The 27,791-nt window shown below is 43.4% G+C and overlaps 1 protein-coding gene across 13 annotated transcripts in view; it reads left to right on the top strand.

The window, feature by feature from the left end:
• Positions 1 to 27,791, top strand: part of PHF20 (PHD finger protein 20) — a 174,647-nt gene that overhangs the window by 88,961 nt on the left and 57,895 nt on the right. For 9 of the 13 annotated variants that reach the window (XM_043496244.1, XM_043496242.1, XM_038369467.2 and 6 more), the window contains 2 exons: positions 5,393 to 5,581; positions 24,942 to 25,031. In XM_043496244.1, coding sequence (XP_043352179.1) covers positions 5,393 to 5,581; positions 24,942 to 25,031 — 279 coding nt within the window. The remainder of the gene's footprint in view (positions 1 to 5,392; positions 5,582 to 24,941; positions 25,032 to 27,791) is intronic. The other 4 variants (XM_043496247.1, XM_043496245.1, XM_043496243.1 and 1 more) reach the window with 1 other exon arrangement.

Below are 27,791 nucleotides of genomic sequence, written 5' to 3'. Positions count from 1 at the left end.
TGGTCCCTTTGTGCCATAGGGATTTTAGATCTCTGTGGAAGTTTATTCTTCTTGGCTGCCACCTTGTCCAGGAGGGTCTTGCTGTTGCAGGCCCTGCTATCCAGCCTACTTGACACCACAGTCCAAAATCATCAGGTGGTACTTAGTCTGTCAGTATTTCTCCTGGTCTCTTTCCTAAAGCCCCAAAATAATATCAGGAGAAGAGCTGGTTATCTGTTAAACATGACAAAGCCAGAAATTTAAGCAGACTATTTGTGGCATTTATAAATAGAACAAAAACAGCTAGACAGCTAAAGAATGGCTAGTGGATAAGACTATGATCAGGTCATGTTATGAATTAGAGTGCATTTATAATACCTGACTGTCTCAAAGCTAACTCACCTAGGCACACAGCAGCTTCAGTGGCATATATCTGCAATAAGAACATAGTAACAAGTGCTATACTGGGTCAGACCAGCAGCTGGTCTAGCCTGGTATCCTGTCTGCAACAGTGGCCAATAGCAGAATTTCTGGGAGAGTGAACAGAGCAGGGCAATTTTCCTTTCCTGGCTTCTGGCAATGAGAAGTTTAGGGTCACCCCAAGCGTGGGGTTGCATCCTTGACCGTCTTGGCTAAAGTTCATGGAGGATATCTAGTTCTCTTTTGAATATAGTACCTCTGGCTGTCACATCCCCTGGCAATGAAATCCACAGGTTAATTGTGTTTAGTGTGGAAAAAATTTGTCTTAAATCTGCTGCCTATTAATTTCATCACATAACCCCTGGTTTTGCTTTGTGGGAAAGAGTAAATAAAACTTCTCAAGTGGTGTCCCTGTGGGCTCCCCACTTCAGGTGTACTCACACCTCTTATGCCTTTAATCTGGGATTTTTGGTGGTAGTGTCTGTTCGATCTGTGCATATGGCTTCCTCGTACCCTGCTTCAAGGCTATATAAGGCTGTGTGGGTGAACTGCCTGCAGTTCCCTCTCAACTGCCTTGGCCTGAGACAAGCATTAGTGTGCCTTACTATTTTAAGTTGACAATTTAGTCTAGTTACCTTTCTTCATTCTATTTATTTTATTTGCTGTATTTTATTTAGGTGTTTAGGAGAAGCCTTGCTCAATCCCTTTCTGCTATAAGGGAGATGGGAACCTTGCCCTTCTAGCTACTGTTACCTTGGGATATGCCAGGCTCTCTGGGCTTTCGGGAGGTTTTTGGGAGACTTTCCTGGTCAGTGATGGGTATTCCCGTTTATCTGTAGTTTGGGATAATCTTATCCTGTATATCCATTTGCTGTGCTTTTAAAGGCAGGGCAAGGAAAAATTTGGGTTTTAAAACTGAGATGTTTAATGACAGAGCATTCCCTCCAGCCACCCTCAGTTCCCAGACAGGAGATCTCTTCCCCCACTCTCACCCCCAACATAGGTCTCTCTGTGAACATATGTCATTCTTGGCACATTCACCTGAGTCTACCTGAGGTAAATTCACAGAGAAGATGCATAGAAAGAGGAGCCGTTCTCTGCAGAAGAAATCTACCTCAAAAAGACCTCTGTCCTTGCAAAGCAAGACTGCTGTGGCATCATCTTATCCCACTTTGGGTATGGCTGAGGCTCCAGATGCTCTCAGTACTAATCCTGTGTCCATGACTCATCTGAGAAGAAGGGAAACAAGCATGACTCGATACCAAGACCTTCTCTACTGCAGAAACAGGACATTGCATAAATGAAGCATTCTCACCTCTAATGGAAGGGTACCCGCAACTCCTTAGGTAACATCACAAAGACTGCTTCAGTACAGGGAAGACACCATATTTCACATAGGGTCTTGACCCCTCCCAAGGCATCATCAGTACCAACTACTTGCCCCAGAAGGGACTTGCTGGAATAACATTTACCCTTGGTACTAACCACAGAACGGGGCCCCATTCTTCAAATCCACCCTGTACTGCAGGAGTTCAGATTCCTTAAGGACTTGTTTTGGAGGAACCAGAATCAGCCTTATTAGTGGGTACTGAAACGTTATTGGTAACACAACAGGCACAGTCTCCAAGTTAGGGCCTTTTCCCCAGTACTGCTTGACCCTCAACCACTTTCAGAGTGTGCTGAAGCTGCCTTTGTTGAGGAGGAGGAATTCTCCTCTAATTTGAATGTCTCAGTCCAAGATTCCCCTACTCTTTGGACAAAGGTTTTCCCTTCTGATGCTTTTGAAAAGAGGGGTGGGGTGAGGAGGGGAGGGGGAGTGGCATCAAAGATGTGCCTGTGTTCACACTATCTGTTTCAAGCCCTTTGGACACCCCCAATCCCTAGTGACCATACGGGATCCTTGAGCTGCATATTGACAGCAGTTTTTCCATGCCCCTAATCTTTCTTGTGGGGAATAGTTGGAGTAGAGGAGTGTCTCCCCTGTCCTCTACCTCAAGTGCAAGAATCATTTGAGGAGCCAGGGCAGATAAAGAGGCTACTCCGCAAACAAATATTTCTTCTTCTTCTTTCCCAGATGAGGTGGTAATGTTTACTTAACCAGCTATGGCTGATGACTTCAGACACTTCCACAAGTTAATTAAGCATATTGCAGATTCCCTGCAGCTCCCTCTGAAGAGCTCAGGGAGTTTCAGCGTAAGCTCCTGGATATCCTTCAATGGACTCCCTCTACTTGAGCCTCCCTGCCTATTAGTGAGGCCCTGTTGGATCCTCCCAAACCCATGTGGCAGAGCTCTGCAATGATATTGCCAACATGTAAACAGGCCAATAAGAAATATTGCTTCCCAGCAAATGACTCTGAATTTTTGCAGATCCATCTAGCACCAAATTCCCTGGTTGACTCCTCAATTTGGGATTGTAAATTATCAAGCTGTCATGTTGAAGTACAATCACTCAAATTATGCCAATTTCAACACCTGGATTCAGTATCTGCTGGTTGATCAGTGTGAGCTGTTTCAAGCTGTTATCAATGATGCTAGAACTTTGCTACAAGCCTCCTTGGATGCAGTCCCCACTGCAGCTAGACCTATCTCTATGGCAGCAGGCATGCGGAGGGCGTCCTGGCTGTCTGAATTCCCAAAGGAGGTCCAAAACATGGTTGAGGACCTTTCCTTTCAGTGGCCTCAAGCTCTTCGCTGAATCCATTGATGAATCACTGCATACCCTTAAGAATCCCAGAGCCATGTTGAGATCTTTTGGGATTTATATGCTTACAAACAAACAAATTTAGTAGTTCCCAAACAGCTCAAAGATCCCACCCTGCTTCATTCCCAGAATTCCAGAGACCTTATGAATCACATTCTTAGGAAGAAGTCAGGGTTCTAGAGGAAAAGACTGCCTACTCCCTGTGCATCTGCTGCTGAGCCTTCATCATCATCAAAGCATCAGTTTTGATGGGCTGATCAAGGGACCGATACAACATCACAAAATCACTGTGTCCACACCATTCTACCCACCATGCATCTCTTGGAGACAGTCTCTTCCACTTTCTGTCCATGTGGGAGAGGATCGTATCAGACAATTGAGTGCTGGAGGTTATAAGATTGGAGTACGCTATCGATTTTACCTCCCTCCCTTATACCACTGCTCCCCCCCCACCCTTTTCTGTTCCTCCTCAGGGACCCCTCTCAAGAATAACTCTTAAAGCAAGAAGTCACTTCACTTCTGTGAATAGGGGCTATAGAGCCAGTTCCAGTTCAGCATGGAGGGAGGGAAGAACAGAGTGTGGAGGCTGATTTTAGATCTAAGACTCCTAAACAGCTTTGTGAAATCACAAAAATTCAGGATGGTATCTCTCCCAGCTGTAATTCTGTCATTAGAACCGAGGAGAGGGGTTGGCTTTCAGCCCTTGAATTTCAGGATTCTTTTTGGTATTGCAGTTCACCCATCTCAGTTGTTTCCTGTTTTTTTTCAGCTGTGCCGTTGTAAGGTGTGTAGTGTAGACATAGCCTAAGTCTTCTAGGAAATAACCCTGCCCGTTCATGACTATTGCGGATATGTCTAACAGTTTGGTGATTTCCACCCAGAGGCTCTCCTGGTCGATTTCTGATTGTATTGTATTGTGTTATGAATCAACAGACGCAACTTCATTCTATCATGCTGGTCCATTCCACAACAGTTCTTTCTATAACAGTGGCATTACTCAAGAATTCTTCCTATTCTGGATGTTTGTAAGGCTGCCACTTGGACTTCCATACATACCTTTTCCAAGCATTACTCTGTGGTCCAGACTGCTAGATCAGATACTGTGTTGGAAATGTTGTATTGTCTTCAGTCTTGGACTTGACTCCAAAGCCCCCCCTGCTCCAGCTGAGGGTGCTGCTCAGTAGTCACCTGAAGCGGAGCACCCATAGACGCAGTACTCTAAGAACGAGAGGTTACTCACCGTGTGCAGTAACTAGCGTTCTTCAAAATGTGTGTCCCTATGAGTGCTCCATTGCCTGCCTGCTTCCTCTGCTTCACGGTTTCCTCTGTGACCTTTGCAGCAGAGAGGGAACTGAGGGCAGTTTGCCCATGTAACCGGTTTTTGCCTCAGAGCAGGGCACAAGGAAGTATAGGGTGCATGCATGAGCCAAAGGGTTTAAGCAACCTGAAGTGGAGCCACTCATCTCAAAGAACTCCAGTTACTGCCCAAGGTGAGTAAGCTTTTCTTCTAAATTCACTTTCCACAGAGTTAATGACCTTATAGACCTCTATCATATCCCCCATCAGTCATCTTTTTTCTGACCTGAACAACCGTAGTCTTTTTAGTCTCTCTTTAGTACTGGAAGCCATTCCGAACCTTTCATAATCTTTGTTGAACCTTTTCCAGTTCCACTATGCCCTTTTTGAGATGTATCCTTTGAAATCTGTAGGGCTACTATATGCAGCTTTGGTTCACATCTTTGTGAATCAGTATTTTCTTTGATGCTTTATTGAGGGCAGAGGGTGGCTTTTGGAGAGCAGTGCTTCAGATACTATTAAACTAAAAGAACCCCTCAACCTGGTCATTGTTATGTTGCTACAGTGGCACTTTGTGGAAGAAGTCTTACAAGAATTCGTATTGATAGAGTTTATCTGAATCGGTTTCCTCCACAGAGCCGTATTCATTTCCCTTCTCCTTTCTGCTTCAGAGCCTGGATACTTCTGGAGGGTAGAGTTTCTGATGAATGATTGGTGGGCAAAGTATTTATACCCTCTGTATATGGAAAGCTGTGATTGATTTTTTTATTTTATTTTTTTTTATGCACACCCTCCAAAAGCTGTTAACTGCTGCTTATAAGCAGATCCGTGGCCACGCGGCTAGGCATATAAATCCTACATAGTATAGCTCTAGGGAGGCAATACATTCAGACAACCAGAATTATTGCTGGCAAGTACCTCCTTTTCATGGTTCTAGGTAGAGTTTTGAAACAAAACTATTAAAGCATGCAACTCATTTTTATTCTCTTTATAGATGCTCCTCTTCACGTAGCCCTAAGGACTACACCACATAGAGATGAGAAAATAGAAAAGAGAAGAACTTCAGCTCCTTCCTCAGTAAATTCATTGAAGGCTCACCGACCTTCCCTTAGAGAGCAAAGCAAAGAGAACCATATAGACAGATCACATGAGAAACATCAAGAAAGGGAAAGATCTGAAAATGGTATGGCTTCTTAACTGGTCTAACATGGGATTATGTTGGGGAAATTCAGTGCAGTATAAGAAATTGTTATAAATGTTGGTACATGATTCTTTGGCCTACCTTTGTCCCCTCTCAGATACTTTTTTAATCTTGAAGAGAACATTAAGCAGTATTTTTCACTGTTTTAGTTGTTTCAAATATCCTTAAATAGGAGCTCTTTGTCACAAAGCAGTTTCCTCTGCTGAATTCTGCGTGAAAATCCTAATAATTTGCTCGTGAAACTCCATTCCTTTCCAAAAAAAAAAAAAATCATTTGTGGGATCACAAATTGTCAGTTACTTCAAGATCTAATAGGCAGTTAAGATAAGCTGTGAGAGAACACTTACCAAATACATTGGTGTTTGAGGTTAATTAGCACATGTGTCAGGAATACGTGTGAATGATAAATTATGGTTCGTCACATTTAATGGATAAAGGTTAAAGTTCCCCAACATTTAGTCTGTATATCCCTCAATGTGAAACTTCCTCTTTCACTGTGTAGCTGTGTGAAAATGTTAAGACAAACACCCTATCACCTATGGGTGAACACTTAAGCGATCACTCTTTCTGACCCATCAGTCCTCATCCTCAAAGGAAACCTGCACAACACATTAAAAAGACAAGCCTTAAAGCTTAAACTCCTAACTCTGTTTCTCCCATCGACATAGCTACCGCATCTCATAGAGGTGAATTAAAACTGAGAGGAGAAGCTCTCCCATCGACTTAGTAGCATCTTCCCTAAAACACTACAGCAGTGCGCTTGCACTGGTGCTGCTGCGCCACTGTAGCACTGTATGTGAAGATGAGCCCCTAGACCTGAAGAAGAGCTCTGCATGGCTTGAAAGCTTGTCCCTCTTACCATCAGAACTTGGTCCAATAAAATATATTACCTCACCCTCCTGTGGTCTAAATTAGCTGTTACCACTCAAAAGAGAGTCTTTGGAGTCATTGTGGAGAGTTCTCTGAAAATATCAATTCATTGTGCAGCAGCAGTCAAAAATGCTAACAATGTTAGGAACTATTAGGAAAAGGATAGATGATTAAGACAGAAAATATCATTATGCCACTATAGAAATCCATGGTACCTTGAATACTGCATACAGATCTGGTCGCCCTGTCTCAAAAAAAGATATATTAGGATTGGAAAAGGTCCGGAGAAGGGCAACAAAACGATGAGGGGTATGGAACAGCTTCCATATGAGGAGAGATTAAAAAGACTGGGGCTGGTCATCTTAGAAAAGAGATGAGTGGGAGAGGGATATAATAAACTTCTAAAAAATCATGAGAGGAGAAAGTGAATAGGGTAGTGCTAGTTATCTTTTTTCACACAACAAAACTAGTAGTCACCCAATGAAATTAATAGGCAGCAGGTTTAAAACAAACTAAAGAGTGTACACCATATACAGTCAACCTATGGAACTCATTGCCATAGGATGTTGTGAAGGTCAAAAGCATAACTGGATTAAAAAAAAGAGAAATTCCTGAAGGATAGGTCCATCAGCCAAGATGGTCGGACACGATCCCATCCTCTGGGTGGCCCTAAACCTCCAACTGCCAAAAGTATCTGGCTCTGGCCACTGTCAGACAGGATACTGGATGAGATGGACCATTGATCTGACCCAGTATGATGATATGTAAAAAATAAATGATGAATTCTGCTTTTTTTTTTTTTTTTTTTTTAAATCAGGGAAGTCCAGATAGTTAAGTCTGGTCCTCCTTGGCCTAATTTGGAGGTATCAGGATTGTGAACTTTCTCAGCTCGTAGTTGGTAGAATGGGTATGTTGAATCATTTCTCCCAGTTGTTTCTCAGGTATTTGAGGTAGATAGGTTTAAAAGATTTTAAAAAACAATGATGTGTATAAAAAATTGTATCCCTTCTGAGTGAAATTTTACTTGCATGTTGTCTATCATAATCCCATTAGTTCTCCAGCTGTCCATAGTCTTCCAGAATAAAAAAAAATTAACAAATCCTGAATTTCTTTTCTGTAAAAAAAGAAGAAAATTCAGATCTCCTTTATATCTTGTAAGGAAGCAAAAAAAAAATGTCGGAGCTAATTTTTGTATTTGCATGGCATTTTAAAGTGAATATTAAATATTTGACTGTGTCCCTACAATTTATAACTTTTTAAAGAAATAATATTCTCAGTAGTAAATATCTTTTTGGTGATGGGACTGTCCTATTTCATGTTTGCAAAGTGCCCATCACAATGGGACCCCCTCTCCACACTAGTGCCCAGAGCCCTCTTGTAATATAAATTCACTAACAAATACTCAACCACACAAAACACACAGATTAAAAAAAAGTACAGTCAGTCTTGTTTTCCACACCACAACCTTAACACTGCCCATTTTTGTTCAGTGGCCTAAAGGAGGGATCCTTCAGGGGGCAGCATGTTTGGAGGTCAACTGTGGTGGTGAAGAACAGTGACAGGGAAACTATAAAATGTTAAATGTTTAAAAGATTCTGATTCTTATTCTAAAGAATCCTTCAGGACAATCTCACTTAGTCTTAAATCAGGTCTACACTACAGACTTACATAGGTATAAGTACGTCATTCAGGGGTGCGAAAAATCTGCAGCCTCTGAGCTAAGTAGTTATATTGACCCAATCCTCTGGTGTAGACAGTGCTATGTCAACAGGAGCACTTTTACCTCGTGCAGGTGAATTAACTATGTCAACGGGAGGAAGCTCTCCTGCCAGCATAGTAGTGTCTTCACAAAAGTGCTACAGCAGTGCAGCTGCAGCGCTGTATGTGAAGAGAAACCCGTATTGTCTGGGTGCTGTCTAGTGACCCTTTGTTTGTTTGTACTTTCTGGGTAGATGTTATTGCATTGAACACAGCAAGGATCCATGGAGTGTATGAATAGGAGAACATATCTGGTAGTTGGAAGGGATGGGCACAAAGAAAACGGCAGATTTTCTTTGAGAGTTGTAAGATTCTGTTATTCCCAATGCCGATTACCATCTCCACAGGGGCAGAGTTCAGGTTGGAGAGATTGAGCTCCATCAGAATACACCTTGCATTATTTATGGCATTTCCACCACAAAGTGGACAAGTTCTCGATCTTTGTTCACCCTACCACTGAACGTTTTCTCAAGTCTTTGTACCCTCTACCCGGAAATACATGCCTGCATGCCATGATGGGATCTCAGTTTGGTGCTGTGATGTCTTACGGGGCTCCCTTTTGATCCATTAGCGATATGCTCACTTCTTCTTGATGAAGGTAGCCTTCCTCATTGCTATCACATCTGCCTGACAAGTGGGATAACTGGGGGCCCTCATGGCACATACACAGTAATTTTAAAAAAATAGTTATCCTATGACCATTTCCCATGTTTCTACCTTAATAGTTTCATTGTCCATTTGTATCAACCTATCCATGGGAACAAACAAGAAGCAACACTTTATATCCTAGATGTCCATAGGGTGCTAGCTTTTTACATTGAAAAGGACAAAAATCTTTCTGAAAGTCTCCAAATTACTACTTTCCATCATGGAACTGTCTAAGGGAGACACCATATTCAAACAAAGGCTATCAAAATGGATCTCTGGCTGCATTAACTTTTGCTATAGCCATCACCGGATACAACCCCCACCAGGGACGTGCACTCACTCCATCATAGCGCATACTACATCAATAGCCTTCCTCAACAATGTGCCTGTTATGGACATCTGCAAAGCAGCAACCTGGGTGTCAGCCCCTACGTTCACACAACGCTGCCATAGAGCAACACTCTGCATCAGACACTCTACTTGGACTTGCAGTTGTGGCAGATGACAAAACACTAACTCTGAAGCTCCTCCCTTCAATGGAAGGGCAGTGCTCTGTAGTCACCTAAAGTGGACCATTCACAAGGACTCTCCTTGAAGAGAAGGTTACTCACCCTGTGCAGTAACTGAAGTTCTTTGAGATGGCTGTCCTTATGAGTGCTCCACTACTCTCCCTCCTCCCCTCTACATCTGCGTTTTTTTCATGCTTAAGACTGTGTGGTAGAGACGGAATGGAGGGAGCGGTTGGCCACACAGCACTATGTAATGGCTAGTATCGGCACAAGACGGGAACAGCGCATGTGGTAAGTCAAAAACATGGAAACCTGGGAGAAGGCTAGGAATCTGGGGAGAGCATGGGTCATTATAGCCGGGATAGGGTAGAGGAAACAGAACGTGTGTGCTGGGGGGGGGGGGGGGGGAATCAAATAGGTATTGTAGAGGTCTGAATACTAATCTGAGAAGTATGGGGAATAAGCAGGAAGAATTTGAAATACTAGTTAATAAACTGACATAGTTGGCATCACAGAAACTTTGTAGGATAATACACGACTAGAAAATTGGTATAGAAGTGTGCAGCTTGCTCAGGAAGGACAGGCAGAGAACAAGGGAGAAGGTGTTGCCTTTTATGCACTGGGACTGAGTTTGAGAGATGGAAATGGGGCATAGTGGAAATGGTGGACTTCAGCTACCCAGACATCAGTTGGGGGGGGGGGAAGCAAGGGGCAGATTATCCAACAAATGCTTGGAATGTACTGGAGACAGTTTTTTATTTCAGAAAGTGGAGAAAGCTACTAGGGAGAGGCTGTTCTAGATTTCATTTTGATCAAAAGGGTGTTTCATTTTGACAACTGGTTGAGAATTTTGAAAGTGGAAGGCAACTTAGGTAAAAGTGATCATGAAATGACAGCATTCATGATTTTAGGGAGTGGTAGGAGGGAAAACGGCACAATAAAGATGATAGATTTCAAAAAGGCAGATTTTAGCAAACTCCAGGGAGTTGGTAGGTAAGATTCTATGGGAAGCAAGTGTAAGGGGAAAAACGGTGCAAGAGAGTTAGCAGTTTTTCAGAGACACCTTATTAAGGGCACAAGAGCAAACTCTTCCACTGCGTAGGAAAGATAGGAAGTATGGCAAGAGAAAACCCTGGCTTAACCATTAGATCTACCTAGAAGATAATAAGGTCATAAGTAACAGTCAGCATGGATTTGTCAAGAACAAATCATGTCTAACCAACCTAATAGCTTTTTTGATACTGCCTTGCATGACCTTCTCATAAACGATCTAGGGAAATACAACCTAGATGGTGCTACTATAAGGTGGATGCCTAACCTGTTGAAAAACCGTTCCCAGATAGTAGTTATCAGTGATGCACAGTCAAGCTGGAAGGGCATATCAAGTGCAGGGATCAGTTCTGAGTCCAGTTATGTTCAATATCTTCAGTGATTTAGATAATGGCGTAGAGAGTACATTTATAAAGTTTGTGGATGATACCAAGCTGAGGAGAGTTGCAGGGGATTTGGAGAATAGGATTAAAATTCAAAATGATCTGGAGAAATGGTCTGAAGTCAATAGGATGAGATTTAATAATGATGAATGCAAAGTACCCCATTTAGGAAGCAACAATCAATTTTACACACACACACACACACACACACACACACACACACACACACACACACACACACACACACACACACACACACACACACACACACACACACACACACACACACACGACTGCCTAGGAAGGAGTACTGCGGAAAGGGATCTGGGGTTCATAGTGTAACTCTGTTGCAAAAAAAGCAAACATCATTCTGGGATGTATTCACAGGAGTATTGTAAGGAAGACGTGAGAAGTAATGGGTCTGCTCTATTCTGCACTGATTAGGCCTCAACTGGAGTATTGTGTCCAGCTCTGGGCGCCATGATTCAGGAAAGATGTGGACAAATTGAAGAAAGTCCAGAGAAGAGCAACAAAAATGATTAAAGATCAAGAAAACATGACCTATAAGGGAAGATTGAAAAAATTGGGTTTGTTTAGTGTGGAGAAGAGAAGACTGAGAGGGGACATTACAGCTTTCAAGTACATAAGACTGTTAGAAGGAGGGGGGCAAAAATAGTTCTTAACAACTAAGGATAGGACAAGAAGCAGTGGGCTTAAATTGCAGCAAGGGAGGTTTAGGTTGGACATTAGGAAAAACTTCCTAACTGTCAGGGTAGTTAAGCACTGGAATAAATTGCCTAGGGGTCTGATTAGATGTCAGACCAGGGCCCAGGTGGAGGTAGAGGTAAGGTTAATACTGTCAACCTTGCAGAAGCTAGGCATATTGATAAACATGCAGAAGTTGACACTTTCCCCTGTCCAAAGGATAGAAATCATAGGGGCCATTCTTCCAGAAGCCCAGTTCCGGGCCCTGGGCTCAATCATGGAAAGCATCAGAAATCAGCCTGTCACCTCAGCAAGAAGCTGCCTGAAACTTTGGGGCACATGGCATCATGCACTTACATGGTGAAACGTGAGATTGCAACTCGGACCCTTTCAATCCTGGGTAGCATCAGTGTACTGAAGAGCCAGGAGTGCTTGGACATGGTCGTCACACTTCCCCATTCGGTGGTCACCACCCTTCTTCGGTGGCTGGATCCAGGGACAGTGTGTGCAGGTGTCCCATTCTCAAAACCTCAGCTGTCCATGTCTCTAGTCACCGATGCTTATGTGCTTGCCTGGGGGGGCTCCTTTGGGGGTCTTCAGAACCCAGGGCCTCTGGTCCCAGGCAGAGCTCTCACTACACATCAACGTGAGAGAACTCAGAGCAGTGTGCCTTGCCTGCCAGACATTCCAATTCCATCTAAAAGGCAAATGCATATTGATGCTTACAGACAACACGACAGCAATGTTCTGTATAAACAGACAGGGTGGAGTGCGCTCCTGTCACCTATGCAAGGAAGTTGTCCACCTTTGTGAATTCTGCATATCCCACTCAATCCATCTTGAAGCCTCCTGTCTCCTGGGGGCACAGAATGAGCTAGTGGATTGTCTCAGCAGATTCTTCTCCAATCACGAATGGTCCATTCACCCAGACTTGTAACTCCCCAAATTGGATCTGTTTTGCATCAAGACACAACCAAAAGTGTCTACAATTTTTCTCCTTCCTGAGTCGCATCCTGGTATCACTCTGGCTTGTTTTTCTTTCTCGTGGAAATGCCATCTCTTCTGTGAGCCCTTTCCCCCCCCCCCCCCCCCCCCATACGCAAGGTCCTGCTGAAGGTCAGAGGAAGGAACGAACCTGATCCTGATAGCCTGGTCTGGCCTCGTCAGCACTGGTTTACCACCATTCTGGACCACTCAGTGGAAACATCAATGGGCCTACCTCCATTTCCAGATCTCATCTCTCAAGACCAGGGACGCTTACATCACCTGATCCCTTTGTGATGTTTATGTGATTAAAATATAACCATGTAGATCATCGTTGCTACCAATGTTACATAACATACTGCAATTATATAAGTTGTCAGTAGAAAGGTTATGATTTGCTGATGCAATTATCTTATTTGTATGCATATAACATTTTTGTATCTGAAATTATGAATATTGGCTGTATACTAGTATATTTCAAAGTCGTTTGCTTCTGGGTAACATCCACATGGCCTTTAGCAAGCACATTGTTTAGCCAGCACATTGTATTCAAGTTGAATGGCCCATCAAAACACTTAACTCACAATGGACCATGAAAGAAACCTATCCACACCTGATGGACCTTCCTGAGGACATTCTAGATAGTGTGTGGGCAATGGCTGCACTGACTCATCAAAGCATGCAAGGGCATGTGCCTAAACCATGTGACACTAAACTCTATCTTGTGTGCCTGCACTTTTCCACACACTATGCTAAGGGCTTTGTTTGGGACAATGAGGTTTTCCCTTCACATGGCAGAAACTATAAAAGGCTCCATTTTGCCTCTTTCCTGCTCTGGACTATGGATTTATACTAATGGGAGCATTCTATTCAAGAGATCACTGAGGACCTTACAATTAATTGGGAGCAATCAGAGACTTAACCAGTTAGCAGTTTATGCCATCATTGTTTTAAACCTGATCAACAGAAAAGCTTCAAAAACAGACTCCAACGAGAAACTGCTAAGCTTGAATTAATATGCAAACTAGATACCATTAACTTGGATTTGAATAGAGACTGGGAGTGGCTGGGTCGTTACACGTATTGAATCTATTTCTCCATGTTAAGTATCCTCACACCTTCTTGTCAATTGTCTAAATAGGCCATCTTGATGATCACTACAAAAGTTTTTTTTTTCTCCTGCTGATAATAGCTCATCTTAATTAGCCTCTTACAGTTGGTATGGCTACTTCCACCTCTTCTTGTTCTCTCTCTCTCTCTCTGTGTGTTCCATTCTGTGCATCGGATGAAGTGGGCTGTAGCCCACGAAAGCTTATGCTCAAATAAATTTGTTAGTCTAAGGTGCCACAAGTACTCCTGTTCTTTTTGTGAATACAGACTAACACAGCTGCTACTCTGAAACCTTTGCAATTATTGTATGTATTTGATTCCTTTAACCAATTTTAACTCTCACTTGTTTCTTTTTATAAATAAACCTTTAGATATTAAATACCAAAGAATTGGCTGTAAGCATGTATTTGGGTAAGATCTGAAATATTCATTAACTTGGCTGGTAATGTGTCCAGTCCTTTGGGATTGGTAGAACTTTTCATTTGATGAACAAGATTTTCAGTAATCCCCATCATATTTGACTTGGCTCTCTGGGGAGGAAGCTGAAGGCTAGGTTACTTTATGGAAACTGTTTTGGCTAAAGCTGTGTAACCAGTAAGGTATTTTAGAAGCTGATTTGTTACTAGCTTGGTGGATCTAAGTATTGTCTGCCCCATTCTTTGCAGTTTGACCTAATTGAGCAACCTTAGCATGGCCCCCGGGACCCTGGTCACACCCTTCATCTCACAGCCTGGAAGCTCCATGGCTGAACCTTTTGGAGCTAGCATGCTCCAGTACAGTTCAGGAAGATTTTAGTGAGCAGAAAGCTGTCCACTAGGACCATGTACCTGGCAAAGTGGAAAAGGTTCTTGATCTGGTCAGAACAGATAGGTGTCTCACCCACATGATCATCAGTATCATGTATCCTGGACTAATTGCTACACCTGAAGCAAAAAGGGTAGTTGGTGTCATCGATCAGAGTCCACCTGGCTGTGATTTCAGCTTTTCACCCACGGGTGAATGGCTGAATCATCTTTGCAAGCCTGATCTGTAGTCTTTTTCTTAAGGGGCTGGACAGAACGTACCCACAGGTGAGACAACCTATCCTGCCGAAGGGCCTTAACCTGGTGTTATGAAGGCTCATGGGTGCCCCATTCAAGCCTTTGGCAATTTGTTCTATACTCTACTTGTCTTTGATGGCCATTACCTCGGCCAGTAGGGTCTCGGAGATTAGGCCCTTACTTCAGAACCTCCATACACGGTTTTTGTCAAGGACCATGTCCAACTGTGCCCTCAGCCAGCCTTTCTTCCACAGGTAGTGTCACAATTCCATAATAACCGGGACATATTTCTCCCGGTGTTCTACCCAAAGCCGCATGCCAACAAACAGGAACAGAGACTCCATTCACTAGATGTCAACTGTGCGCTTGCCTTCTACGTAGAAAGGACTAAATCACTTCAGAAAACTACTCAGCTTTTCATGGCGGTGGCAGACAGGCTTGTTTTTCAGTTTCAGCCCAGAGAATTTCATCATGGATCACTTACTGTCTCTGCACGTGTTATGACATGGTGAAAGTCCCTGCTCCTGACGGCACATTCCACAAGGTCACAAGCGTCTTCAGTGGCATTTGTGGCACAGGTTCCCATCCAGGATATCTGTAGAGCAACGACGTGGTCTTCAGTCCACACTTTTGCAACTAACTAGAGACAATGCTGCATTCGGCAGGGTAGTGCTTCAGTCTGCTGGTCAGTGAACTCCAAATCCTCCTCCTATACCTGCTTTGGGAGTCACCTACGTTGGAATGCACATGAGGAAGCAGTCGAGGAAAAAAGTTATTAACCTTCCGTAGCTACTGTTCTTTGAAATGCGTTGTTCATGTCCATCCAAATCCCTCCCCCCGCCGCTGCCCCTCTGTTGGAGTTAGCTGGCAAGAATGAACTGAGGGGGTGGCAGGGCTCTATATATTGGTGCTATGAGGGCATTACTTCAGGGGGGACAATGGATACCACTGAGGGGAACAACTTTGTGGCTGTGGTGCACACACCCCTATATTGGAATGGTCATGAGTAACACATCTCGAAGAGCAACAGTTATGAAATGTTAGTAACTCTTTGTCCTGCCATGAATGCAGGGGACTGGACTAGATGACCTCTCTTCTAATCCTGCGATTCTGTGTGCAACCCAACCAGGCACTGCTACTAAAAATCTTTGATTACAAGCGCAGTGCTGCATATGAACCTAAAGTGGAGCACTCACAGGGATAATAATCTTGAAGAACCTCAGTTACTCACCCTGTGCAGTAACTTTCTCTTCAGAGCACCCAAACATAGTTACCCAAAGTCTGAGATGGTTTTGAGCGATCACCAGATGGGCTTTCGGGGATCCTCCTTCCGTCAAGCTGATGAGGAGTTCGGGAGTCTTTGCCCAAAGAAAAGTTTCTTCAGGACTCCTTCGAGGTGCTTACTTTTTCTTAACCTTTTATAGCTAACTCTCACAAAACACACAACCCCTAGTTGCTGGGTTTGGCAAAGCCAAATTGCTGCATTTGCAGTGGGTTACCATAGTAACCCTGATTGCACCTGCCATTCTCCTAGCTTTAACAAATTACTCATCTCTTATCAGCAAACCATTTTTAGAATTTCTTGCCATAATAAAATTGTATGTCTGGGGCACCCAAATCTAATGTGTCTATCCACTTACTTTCTTCCATTATTATGGTCTGTTAACTCTTTTTAGCTCCTTCCATTCTGATAAGCAAAGCTGCAGCTGCAGCAATCTCGCCTTGCCTATGTGAGCCATGCAATTATTCCTAGTTATGTCATGTTCTGCTTTTAATCAGTGGTGGCTAAATGCAACCAAAATGTCTGTGGTTTAGTTTGGTCAAATTCTGGTATTGCATCACCGTTAAAGAGATTATTTCTCTGCCATGGGATATGCCCCCAGCATGGGACCCCCCTTACCATCTGCTCCGATAACCTATACCCTTGTACCACCTACAGTACCACCATTTGAACTGAGATCGGCTACTCTGTTCTCAGAAGTGCTCAGTCTTTGGAATTGGTGCCTCAATTACCAGATCCTCTTGTCCACATCCTATCTTCTGGGGACACAGAATGTGCTTACGGACTTGCTCAGCAGACATTTTGCAATTGACCACAAGTGGAAACTTCACAGTTCTGTAGTATGTGATATCTTCACCTGATGGGGGACTCCAACCAGAGACCTATTCGCTTCACAAATGAACAGCAAATGCAACACATACTGCTCCAGGGAAGGCCTCAGTCACTGCTCTCGCGGCGATGCTCTCCTACTCTCCTTGTCAAACCAAATCAGCTACATCATCTTGCCTTGAATACTGCACAAGATCCAGGAAGACAGCAGTGGTCGTTCTGATCATCCTCTGCTGGCCCAGACAATTCTGGTTTCCTAATCTCTTCTGCATGTCATCCCGTCCACTGATTCTCATCCCCATCTCCTCCAATCTTCTGACCCCGTACAATGGCGAGCTCAGACAGCCCAATCCACATGTGCTCCACCTCAGAGTGTGGTACTTGGATGGGCTTCTGCTTTAGAACAGACATGCTCTCCACCCATGCAAGACATCCTCTCCACCAGCCGGAAGAACTCCGCTAGGCAATGTTATCAAGCCAAGTTCAAACGTTTCTTATCTTTGGGTGCAACAAAAAGGAGTTTTACTTGAATCAGCAGGGATCCCCCTTCATTCTGGACTACGTTCTATTCTTAGTCATTGGGTTTTGCCCTCAACTCCTTGAGAGTCCACCTGGTGGCTATTAGTATTATTCACCTCTCCACTGGAGAGTTGAATAATCTTTACACATCCGCTAACCCCTAAGTTTTTGGAAAGGCCTCATCAGAACCTTTTCACTTGTTCAAACGATCGCATCCCAATGGGACCTAATCTAGTTCTCTCTCTATGCTAATGAAACCACCCTATGAACCATTAGCTTCGTGCTCCATGTCTCTCCTTTCCATTGCTATCACTTCCGCAAGAAGGGTCAGCCAACTCAGAGCTACGATGGCAGACCCATGTTTCACGCTCTTCCACAAGGATAGTCTTCTTACGTCTACACCCCAAATTTATACCAAAGATTGTTTGTTTCACATGAATCAATCCATTCTTACCTGTTTTCTTCCAAAAACCACACTCCTCTGCAGAGCAACGTTGATTCCATTCCCTAGATGTCTGACGAGTTCTGGCCTTCTACCTATAGAGAATGAAACCTATCAGGAAGTCCTCTAGACTATTTGTTGCAATAGCAGAAAGACTTGAGGGACAGGCCATCTCCACCCAGAGAATCTCTAAATGAATTTCAGGTTGCATTCAACTTTGCTACTAAAGTTTAGGCCTACTTCCCCCCGCTCCATGAGAGCTCAGGCTTCAACCTCCCTTCAGGACGTGCCTCTTATGGACATATGTAGAGTAGCCATGTGGAATTCTGTGCACACTTTTTGTGCAGCGCACTATGCCTTACATAGGACTTGGTACTGGATAACTCCTTTGGCATGGCAGTTCTCTTCTGGCTTAGGTACTGCTTGTTAGTCACCCTTAGTGGAATCACTCAAAGAGGAGGTTACTTACCTATAACTGGAGGTTCTTTGAGATGTGTGGTCCCTATTTGTATTCCACTTCCTGTCCTCCTTCCCCTCTTCTCCGGATCTGTCTGGTTCGTGGTGGTGAAGGAACTGAAGACGCAGTTGTTCTGTCCCACCCTTTATCATCTCAGACGGAAGTATGAGGCGAGCCAGGGTGCATGTGCAGCCCAATGAACGCTACTTTCAAATTCTCCGGCTCTGGACACATGGTACGCACGTGTAACTCTTAGTAGAATATAGATAGGGACCACACATTTCCAAGAACCTCCAGTTACAGACAAGTAACCTCATCTTAATTAAAAGAGAATGTCTTTTCAGAGGGGAAAAAAGGCTAATTACTGAAAAAACTCAAATGCATAAGATCGCAGGCTTGTTCTCTGTGCTTAACTTCTTCTGTAAGAATGAGGCTCTCCACTTTCACTTTCCAGTTCCAGAGGCAGTTCTTCCCCTGGACTTTTGTTTTATTTTACGTTAAGCCAAATACGTCAGCAATACCTGCAGCCTCCTAGAGTCACTATAAGAGGACAGATTTCTTAAAATGAATCAGTGTATGTTAAAGATTCCATGTATGTTACAGCTATTTGAAATTCTTTTTGGATCTCATGGGCCTTATGGCAGCCACGATATTTATGCATCTGAGAATGAGATCTATTCAGCATTGGTTATCTCAGGTCTACAGACCAAACTGGGACAGCCTTCAGATGTTGATCATCATGCCTAAGAGTACTATAACTTCTCTAAAATGGTTGTCAGTCAGGGCGAATGTTCTTGGGGTGCAGAGTTCAGTCCTCTGGATCCATCCCTGACAGTAACTTCAGATGCATTAAACAAGGGTTGGGGGCTGTATCTGAATCATTTGACAATTCTAGGGCACTGATTTTTCTCAGGAGGGAGTCCTGTGCATCGGTGTGTTAGGGCTATTCATTTGGCTTTTAGGTTGTTTCTCCTCCACCTTCAGGGGATGGTCACACAGATGATAGACAATAGATCAGCGTTGTATTACACCATCAAGCAGAGGAGTGCTCACACTGTTCTCGTATGCACAGAGGCTGTAGGTTTATGGGATTGGTGTATTCATTGTGAAATTTATTTTTTAGCCCCACACCTGTAGGAGAAAGTGTAGTTGTGAATCATCTCAGCAGAAAGAGCTCCCAAATTCAGTTGGTTCAGACCATATTCTCCATCTAGCGGGAGCTGACCAGATGTGGATCTGTTCACAGCAAGAATCAACAAAGTATCCTCTCTTCTGATCCAGAGCAGGCAGAGACAGTCAATCCCTGTCTGATGCCTTTCTTCTACACTGTGGGAGTGGCTTCATGTTCGCTTTGTGTGCCCCCCTTCCATTGATCCAGACTGTCGTAAGACATTTCAGGACAGGGCCAGGATGATGCTCGTTGTCCCAGCTTGGCCATATTAGCGGTGGTTTACTGATCATCTTCAGCTGTCTTTAATGCATTTTCCTCTGTCCCCAGATCTCCTGTACCAGCAGGAGAGCAGGATCTTTCATCCAGACCCACAGTCTCTTCACCTGATGGTGTGAGTGATTTCACTCTGTGCTTGATCAGTGTTCTTTGTACAGTATATGCTAGTTAACTCTCAAAACAGTCTACTAGAAACATTTAAAGTTGACCAGATTTCAGAGATGGGTGAGGGAAAGCTCTGATTTCCTGTGTATTTGCTTTCATTCCTTGTGTTCTGGAATACTTAGCCTCTGATTCTTTAAGTACATTATCTAACTCTTCATTAAAAGTGCATTTGGCAGCCATTTCTGCATATCATACTCTAGTTGATAGGTCACTGGTTGCTAGTTGTTTGGTTAAAAGATTTGATGGGTTTGTCAAACATATATTCCCCATTAGCAATCCTGTCCCTTCTTGGGATCTTAACTTGGTGTTGCCATGCTGGTAGAATAGCCCTCTGAACCCTTGGCTAAATGTTCATTCTTCAGTTTATCAAAACGGCTTTCATTAGTGCCATCGCATTGATCTATCCCAGGGGTGGCTAACCTGAGCGTGAGGAGGAGCCAAAATTTACCAGTGTACATTGCCAAAGAGCCACAGTAATACATCAGCAGCCCCCCATCAGCTCCTGCTCCCAGTGCCTCCTGCCCACTGGTAGCCCTGCCAATCAGCACCTCCCCTTCCCTCTCCACATCTCCCATTCAGCTGTTTTGTGGTGTGCAGGAGGCTGGGGGGTGGGGGGAGGAGTGAGGGCTTGGCAGGCTCGAAGGGGTGGAGTGGGGACAGAACCTGTGGCAGAACCAGGGGTTGAGCAGTGAGCACCCCCCGGCACATTGGAAAGTTGGCGCCTGTAGCTCCAGCCTCGGAGCCTATACAAGGAGCCACATATTAACTTCTGAAGAGCTGCATGTGGCTCCGGAGCCACAGGTTGGCCATCCCTGATCTGTCCTATATAATTCATGTGTCAGAAGGGCCCTCACTTTTTACCTTGGCAGAACTCAAAGCTTTTGGAAATTTGTCTAGATCATTTGCGTCTAATGCTGAGAACCACATGGCATGCATAGTGTCTTCCCGGATCTTTCTCTGTGGATTAAACGGTATATTACTGAATGCGATGCACTGGTAAAAGTTCCTGCACCTGCTGTGATTTGACCACATTCCACAAGCTGTAACTACTTACTTTGCTTGCCTGTGGCAGATCCCAGTTGCTGAAATTTGCAAAAGCTGCAACCTGGACTTCAGTCCATGCTTTCACTAAGCCTGATGCTCTATACTTGGCATCTAGGGTGGAGGCTGGATTTGGCAAAGCACTGCTTTCAACTAGAACTCGGCTCCCACCTCCTGGTCAGTTGTCAGAACTGCTTATCAGTCTACCCCCATACATGGGAATGTGCATTCAAAGAAGAAATAAAGGTTACCTACTTGTAACTGACAGGTTTCAGAGTAGCAGCCATGTTAGTCTGTATTCGCAAAAAGAAAAGGAGTACTTGTGGCACCTTAGAGACTAACAAATTTATTAGAGCATAAGCTTTCGTGAGCTACAGCTCACTTCATCGGATGCATTTGGTGAGCTGTAGCTCACGAAAGCTTATGCTCTAATAAATTTGTTAGTCTCTAAGGTGCCACAAGTACTCCTTTTCTACTTGTAACTGGAGTTCTTTGAGATGTTTCTGCATATTCACACTTCCCACACAGCATCTCCTCTCAGAGTCCTTGTTTGTTCTGTCTCTCAGGCTTTGCAGTGGAGGGAACTGAGGTGATGAGGGCACTCCGCCCACTTTATAACCTTGCTGTTAGTGTCATCTGACCCTGAGAGAAGGGAGTGCAAGAGTGCTCTGAAACTCCTAAAAGAAGTTATACTGTAAGGCACCACAAGGCGGCGCAGTATCCATAAGTGTGAATCTGCAGAGCCATTTCAAAGTTTTACAAGTTTTAAGTCTCAGGTCACAAGTTAATATTCATTTTTTGTTGTGGGCAAAGAAATATTTTAAAATTTGATATTTTATATTAGCCTTTTTTGGGGGGGAGGTGATTTCAAGAATCTCTTGACCAAATAAACCCAAATACTCATATTGACTCTGTCCCCTATCTCAATTGGTATAGCAGTTTTTATTTTAGTTTGAGTATTCATATACACTTTAGAGACCTTTGAAAATTAACTCTAAACAAAAAGTTCTGCTGACCTTAACTGTGGTGCTCCCATGATAACACTTTCTTTGCTGGCTTAGACAGATTGCATCTGGTTCCAAAAAATGATTTATGATTTCACTGTAATCACACTATACAACTTAATCTAAACATAAGTGCTTTTTTTTTAAAAAAAAAGTCTGTGCTTTCTCTATAGTAATTTCTAGGTGCTGGGAGCAGCTCCATAAGTTAAAATTGCACCAGATTTGGCTTAGTCAGGTCTTTAAAACCTCTGTCGTTTTGCCCAGTTGCCTTCTTTAGAAATCTCAGAATGGAAAAACAGACATGTCTGAGGTTTTTGAAGATATTGCAAGCACTGGTGAGGGTGCCTGGACTAAGATATAAACATTTAAAAAAAAAAAACACTGTTATGAAACTTAGGTTAGGTTTATCTCTCCTTTTTTTTTTCCCAGGTTTTTCTTGCTAAATACCCACAATCCGTGCAAACCACAAACTTTACATACACACTAGTCACCTGTCTGCCAATGCAAGTTGAAAATCTTTACATTTTACATTGAACATTTAAAAATTTGTTCCCCCTAATTTATCATGACATTAAGCAGTTTCACCAAGAATAAATGGCAGAGCTCACCATCTGACCAGGGAGGAAGAATTGGCAGCCGGAGCACCTGGGTGATGGTGGCTGTCTGAAGGAGGAAGGGAAATGGGATGGGAATGCACCATTTGTTGGGAGGGGCGGAAGGGGTGGGGGTGTGTGGGGGTGTGTATAGGTATATATGAGGTTGGGGTTGCCATCCATGTCTCCCTTAACACACTCCCGTTTTCCCTGCATTAAGGCTTCCTTGCTGAGGTACATGTATTTTCTGCCAATATACTGGTAGTCCCAGTCTGATGAACCTCTTGTGGCTTGTCAGATTGACACTTGCCAACCAGTGAGCTATAGATGGCTAGCTGGCTGGGGCAGCTGCTGGAAGAGGAGACCTTGTAGCTGACAGAAGTTCAATATGTCTCTCCGTCTTGCACCTTTCCAAAATAGCGGGGGACACTGAAGGAGCCAGGAGAGGGGAAGACAGTGTTAAAGCTGTGTAGGGACAGAGCTAAGAGTCTCATTCTTGTGGCAGCTGCCAAATCACTTGTTGCTAAACTGAGAGTTTCAGTAAAATGAACCAGACTGATTATGGATGTGCATTTGCCGTGGGATGTGTTTTTAAATTAGGTGTGATACATGCTGCATATGGTGGATGGGTTACTAGACATCTATGTGTAGGATGTGTTTGGATCTATTGGCATCACTATTTATTTCCTGCACTTTGTGGTTTTGCATTTTTGATTAAATCATTTGAGGAACATAAACTGTCCTCTAATAGTGTTTTGTGTGTAGAAAGGAATTTATGATGTGACGCACTCCATGATCTTTGGCCTTAATCATTTTGATTACTAATAATCAGAAACTGAAATAATCTTTTCAAAAATTTGGTTGTGAATGGTATATACCAAAGGGCTACTCAGATTATATAGTTCTCCTTTCCTTTATATTATGATTGCACCTAGAGGGGTCAACCAGGTCAGGGCCCCATTATTCTAGACACTATTCAAGCATACATAAAATGATAGTAAGCTCTCTGGGAAAGGAACCATCTAAAATATGACATAACAGGTGGTTTAGACCAAAAAAGAGACAGGCTGACAGCAGAGATGTGGGTTCATAGAATATCAGGTTTGGCAGGGACCTCAGGAGGTCATCTAGTCCAACCCCCTGCTCAAAGCAGGACCTATCCCCAACTAAATAATCCCAGCCAGGGCTTTGTCAAGCCTAACCTTAAAAACCTCTAAGGAAGGAGATTCCATCACCTCCCTAGGTAACGCCTTGCAGTGCTTCACCACCCGCCTAGTGAAAAAGTTTTTCCTAATATCCAACCTAAATCTTCCCCACTGCAACTTGAGACCATTACATGTTCTGTCATCTGGTACCGCTGAAAACAGTCTAGATCCATCCTCTTTGGAACCCCCTTTCGGGTAGTTGAAAGAGCTATCAAATCCCCCCCCTCAGTCTTCTCTTCTGCAGACTAAATAATCCCAGTTCCCTCAGCCTCTCCTCATAAGTCATGTGCTCCAGTTCCCTAATCATTTTTGTTGCCCTCCGCTGGACTCTTTTCCACTTTTCCACATCCTCCTTGTAGTGTGGGGCCCAAAACTGGACACTACTCCAGATGAGGCCTCACCAATGCCGAATAGAGGGGAATGATCACGTCCCTCGATCTGCTCCTACTTATACAGCCCAAAATGCTGTTAGCCTTCTTGGCGACAAGGGCTCACTCTTGACTTGTATCCAGCTTCTCGTCCATCGTAATCCCTAGGTCCTTTTCTGCCAGACTGCTGCCTAGCCTCTCAGTCCCTAGTCTGTAGCAGTTCATAGGAGTCTTCCTTCCTAAGTGCAGGACTCTGCACTTGTCCTTGTTGAACCTCATCAGATTTCTTTTGGCCCAATCCTCTAATTTGTCTAGGTCCCTCTGTCCTATCCCTTCCCTCTAGCATATCTACCACTCCTCCCAGTTTAGTGTCATCTGCAAACTTGCTGAGGGTGCAATCCATGCCATTCTCCAAATCGTTGATAAAGATATTGAACAAAACCAGCCCCAGAATTAGCAAACAATAGAATGTACGCGATTCTTTGTCAGCAGTAAAGTAAATTCCTGTCTGTGCCATGTATGACCTTGAGAAAATGGCTTAATCTTTGTGTTTCTCATGTATAAAATGGAAATAGTACCTTCTTTTTTTTCTACCCTTTGTCTTGTCTGAGCTCTTCTGGGCAGGGACTTTCTTTTACCATATATGTACAGCACAACTGCAGTCTTGGTTGGCATTATGTGCTACTATAATACAAATAAATACTGTAATTTGTATTGCTTTGGCATGCTTAACTTTACTGCTGCTGAAAAATACTTGAGCACATTGTGATAGGAAATTGCAACAACCAGCAGAAGACTGTTTATCTTTTTGCATCTGACCTGTCCATAGTTGCATAAAGTAACATAGACCTAGTTAAAATGTGTATGATGCAGAATGGGAGCCTAACTGTGAGCTGTCCTTTCTAAAATAAACTGCATTTTTATCTAATTTCAGCTGTTAAAGATCAAGAGAAGAATAAAGAGAAGAAATCCAAAGATGCTGTAAGGTCAAAATCGAAGAAGAAGAAAAAGAAATTTAAGTCTGGTAAAATACTTTATTTTTTCCCCTGTAGAAAGTGGCCTTAGTTTTCCAGTTTAACTCTCTTGACCCCTGTTCAAAGTTTTCCATGACCAGTGACAGTATATAGGAGAGATTGTACTGTTTTGTCTTTAATCACCACCAGTTATGATGTAATAATTCATTAAAGGTGAAGTGTAAATAGCATGGCATTTTCTTGCTGATTGAAGGGCACAGCCATTGAGGTAGCTGGCTGATAAAAACCAATGAATCAGTAAATAAATGGATGTGCTCAAGGACAACTTCTTCAAAACATCTTCTCCCCAAAAAGTGTACAGATCAGTGCTCCTTGAAGTGATGATATGACAATATTTTTTTTCTTTTCTGTCACTGTTCTCAGTAGGAGCTGCTGGATGCTGACCACTTTTAAAAATCTGGCCACTTTGTTTAGTTGCTTTTTTGGGAGCTGAGCTCTTTTTTGAAAATGTAGCCTTAGTTGAGGGTTTTGAGCAATTTTGAAAATCTAACCCCAACTTATCTTTGTTCTTCTTTGACTTGTGTGTCAGTGTGGATCCCACTGTATGTGTGCATGCTCTCATGTGCTCAAGATTGGATTATTTTGAATAGCATTGTCCTTTGGGTCTGCGCCTATGCCATCTCTGTGCTTCCATGTGAGACTCTGCATAAAGGCCAGAGGAGTCTTCATTCTCCCTCAGTTCCCTCTGAAATGTCAGTGACAGTAAGACAGAACCCAGAGTGTTTCTGACCTAGTACTTCTACAGAGCTTCAAATTTGATCCCTTTTTGACTAGATTTGTGAAGAAAATTTATGTTCATCCCTCTCTTCTTGCTTTTTTCTTTTATTTGGGCTTTCAAAAAAAAAAGAGAAGAGACCACGCTTGAACAGCAGGGTGAAGCGTTTTGCACCAACATGGTGGGCTCTAAACAGTCAGGGTTCAAACCCTACTCATGTTGTGATGGTCTCATCCCTCTTACTGATGGACACATAAATATTCTAAGCTCAACAACTCTGTCCAGGATTGTCCTCCCCATCAGTGAGGGCATACTGGAGCCAGCTAAGGGACTCTGGCAAACCTGGGCAACTCTTCCATTTCTAAAAAGATATCAGGTGACCTCAAAGGGCTCTGAATGTTTTTATGCTCACCCAAACACAGGGTATTGGGGGGGGGGGGGTCCACAGTTCAGGACAAATTTAGTCCTGAAAAGGTACTCCCCAAATACAAAGATCCAAAAAAGTTGGTCCTGTTTTTATATAAAGCATACTTCTCAGCACTACTTCAACTTCAGAGGCAAAGTGCCATGATTTCTTTGAAAAATAACTGCCTCACCTGGGAGAAGGTCATTTGCTTTTGTAATCCAGTTAGTGAGAGGTTAAAAAGAGTGGAGGTTGTAAACAAATAAGTCTATAATTTCTTTTCTGTTTATTTCGGGAAGGGGAATAAAACTGCAGAAAAGGCAGGATGAGCAAATAAATATGTTAAGCACACTAGAAAGCAGAAGTGTTGTGTGCAGAACGCTGCTTATTCACTGCAGAAAAAAATACGGATGGGTTGAAAGCCCTCCTCATGGCATATGACAATTAACATGTGCCTGAAGACTCAGAGAGTCTGCCTGATACCACCACTAGCATGACAACAAAGGAGCAGGAGTTGGCCATGATAGAGCTCTGCAAGCTGGAACTAACAGAAGAAGAGTGTGAGTACCAGCAGAGGGTGGCAGAAATTGAAGCCAAGAGAAGGAAGAGAGATTGCATGCCCTGAACATATTGACCTTACAAAAGCCCATGGGTAATACTCCCCCCTGGGCATCCAGCAGGGACAAGCTTTGCCCTTCATACACAGAGAGATTAAAAAGTATTTCTCCATTTTTGAAAGGCTATGTGCATTGCAAAAGATTCCAGAGGAATAAAGAGTACCCACGCTGATCTCCAAGTTGTCTGATAAAGCCCTGCGGGTGTTTAATGAGGTGGACATGGAGGAGGCATTGAAATATGTTGAATTTTAAAAAGCTTTTGTTGCAAAGGTTTCAGATCACCCCTGAGGTGTATCGTTTAAGGTTTAAGAACCTTGAAAAGCATGACGAGAAGTCAGAGCAGCAGTTTGGGATAAAATCCCTCCCACTGTATAGGAAGCAGCTGATACTGCTGACTCACAAGTACAAGCCAGACGCTTCAGTGAGCACAGATCCAAGAGGGAACAGCAGAAGCCCAGTTGAAAGTGGGTGCTCCATTTTATCTCTAGGAAAAGGGGGGGCAGTGGTGAGTCAAAGCACGCCCCACCCCAGAACCCATCCCCTCTTGATAATTGTAATTACAGGCCTCTAGCGCAGGAGAACAGCCCAAGAAAGTGTTACTCATGTGGTTCCACTGAGCACATGAAAAGAGATTGCCCTAAGCAAGGGGAATCCAAATAAAAACCCTGTTCCGCCCTGGTTAATGCATCTACGTTGGACTTGGGACCCCAGGAGGTGGTTTAGGTGATCCTAGTGAATTTTGTAAGATCTGATCTATTGGAAGTTGGCAAAATGTTTATCAAAGATGCACGGGAACAGCAAGGTTGGAGGGACACTGGTGCCCAGATTTCTTTGATCGGAAGATAAATGGCTATGGATTCTGATATGCTCCCAAGGCAAAATTTAAAACTCCTTGGATTGGGAAAATTTTAAGTGAACTCCAATAGAGCTGGACTGGGAACACTTAAATGCTGGTATACTGGAAAGCATTCCAGCAGATGTACTAATTTGTAATACCATGCCTGTGTGTAAAGCT

Source organism: Dermochelys coriacea, chromosome 13 (genome assembly GCF_009764565.3).
Source record: "Dermochelys coriacea isolate rDerCor1 chromosome 13, rDerCor1.pri.v4, whole genome shotgun sequence".
NCBI classification, from domain to species: domain Eukaryota; kingdom Metazoa; phylum Chordata; order Testudines; family Dermochelyidae; genus Dermochelys; species Dermochelys coriacea.
Note: the sequence above shows the minus strand (reverse complement) of the source record. Positions and strands in the feature narration are given on the sequence as shown.